Genomic DNA, 2,335 nt, shown 5'->3' with positions numbered 1-2,335 from the left:
GTGTGTGTGTGTGTGTTTTGGACTTCTTAATGACCTTAATGGTTGTGGTAATAGTACAGTTTATGTTTATTTTCGTGCCAGTGCCTGTTAGTGTGTGTGTGTGTGTTGTGTGTGTGTGTCACCTACCTGTAATCAGTAGTGTTCATTTCACAGACACACACACTCAACCTACACACACAATGAAACTACATATGGCCACCACATGCTGCAGCTGCACACACTTTGTGTGTGTGTCTGTGTATGTGCTTTGGGCCACCGCCCCTTGGACATAGGGAAAAAAACGACAAGTGGATAGGACGTCCAGTATATATGTATGTATCCCTCTTAGCCAGAGGTGTCCTATCAAAATCTCATCTGGCATGATCGGTAGTGGTTGTGTCTCTTATTGGCCAGCAAAAATAGATATTTATACATCTCTAACATCTGGTTTCATCTAGAGAATTATGGTCAAATGTGTTGGTAGTTGAAATGTAAGTTAGTTTATGGGGCTTCTATTTTATTTGTTTGGGCTAATTATACTAATCATATTTAAGCTGATGTATTGACATAGAAACCTAAGTGAAGAGCACAAGCCATCACTACCCTGGTAAGCTGATGGTGGGAATACATACAGTATGTTATGTGTTGGGACATCTACAGTGTGTGTGCATTTGCTTTGTCAAAAGTTACTTCCTCTTTAACCTGCGGTGTTATCAGCTGATGGGCTTAGCAGTTTACAACAGCATCGCTCTCGACATCCACTTTCCCCTCTACTGTTACAGGTAGGTGTGTGTTTCCATCTGTCGCACCTAGGCAGTATTTTCTCTAAGGACTGCTGCACTGATCATGTAATCCAGGTCTGTTTGAAGGATTTTGGCACTAGGTTTTTCATAGACTTCTTTAGATTCATTAGAGCTGCATATTGGCAAGAATCTGGCAATACGACACGTATCACAATACAGGGATTACGATTTAATATACTGTGACATATCATGATACTGCGAGCAAAGCAATATAGGGCCACTCTCCCAAACGGTGAATCAGCCTTGGCGCTGCAAGGTTCACGGTGATTAAAAGCAGTAGCAGTAAATGCCGATTTTGATAAATGACATGAAAATGTCAATGTTAACACTAGCATGGATGTGTCTCATCCCAAAACAGTCATATAATTTAGTGTGGAGTGACACTTTAATATAGACCTCTGCACAAGCAGCAGTGTAGCTGTTGTAGAAGCTTTGTTAGGGGGTTGCTCCAACCCCAAGGACAATATTTTGGAGCAAAGTACACAGCACACACTGTCTTGTAATTTAGTTAAATTCTTTTCCTGAATGTGTGTCCACCCTGACAGGAAGCTCCTCACTCCACCTACTGTACCATGCGACCAAAATGCCCTCGTCGGCATGGCAACCGCCACCCTGGACGACCTGCAGCAGATCATGCCGGTATGTGTGTCAGCTTGATATGTCAAAGTTTTGTGGTTTGAAACCCAGCCTGTGTGTGGAAATATTTTAGAACACTGTGATTAGATGCAAGCTTGATGGTTGAAGTGAACCAATCAGCAACAGCTAAATTCTTGTCAGTTTCCTCTGTAATGAGGCATTTATGTTTTGTTTGCTGATGCATATTCTCAGTAGAAACCCCAAAACTTCAAACTCCATCTCAAAATTACCCACAGCATATTTACTTGCACATATGCACTCACTTTGTGAAACACATTCAGTCTGAGTTGTCCCAAAGACCGCTAAGTTAAACTAAATACCTATTCTTTAATCTCTGTCGTGTTCACACTTGCATTTCTCCCTTCTGTCACTAGAGGGTGCCAGAGTTAAACTTTTGATTGCTCTTTGTTCACCCTCACCCCCCCTCCCATTTCCCAAGCAATCATCTTTGTGCAGTCTAAATTTAACTTCACGTGTTGCTACCAGACTGAAGTTAAGTCTACCACCAGATAAAATTCAGATTTGTTAACTTTGATTCAAAAACATTTACATGCAATCAGTATTTTGCTCCAACTTTTACCATCCTTTAAATATTTTTCATAGAGTATTTTTCTGTTGTACATTCTTTCATGCTTTCTTTTGATTTTGAGAGTTTTTGAGATAATATGCAAGCTATATGATTTTGAATGTCATATGAAGTCAGTGTGCTCGCCTTCAGCCATTCACACTCTTAGCTCCCAATTTTGAATTAAACACTTAAGTGTCTTAATAACAGCAATTAGCTTTGGTAAAATTCACATATAACACTTTGTTGATGGATGAAATAGTTAGAAAGCTTTGTTTGAATTGTTGAGTGTTGCCAGATGTGAAGCTTATTCGACCACTGCAGCTCACTTCCCTCTGTCTCTCTCTCTCTC

The 2,335-nt window shown here is 40.3% G+C and overlaps 1 protein-coding gene across 1 annotated transcript in view; it reads left to right on the top strand.

Annotated features, from left to right (window-relative positions):
- The window catches only part of hectd2 (HECT domain containing 2), a gene marked incomplete at its 5' end in the record, with an annotated part of 39,594 nt that overhangs the window by 20,475 nt on the left and 16,784 nt on the right, over positions 1-2,335 (top strand). Inside the window, 2 exons of the mRNA XM_035663056.1 lie at positions 697-761; positions 1,328-1,421. Of these exons, the coding sequence (XP_035518949.1) occupies positions 697-761; positions 1,328-1,421 (159 nt within the window). The remainder of the gene's footprint in view (positions 1-696; positions 762-1,327; positions 1,422-2,335) is intronic.

The sequence above is a fragment of the Morone saxatilis genome, unplaced genomic scaffold, assembly GCF_004916995.1.
Source record: "Morone saxatilis isolate NCDOM2014 unplaced genomic scaffold, NCSU_SB_2.0 Contig19, whole genome shotgun sequence".
Taxonomy (NCBI): Eukaryota; Metazoa; Chordata; class Actinopteri; family Moronidae; genus Morone; species Morone saxatilis.
Note: the sequence above shows the minus strand (reverse complement) of the source record. Positions and strands in the feature narration are given on the sequence as shown.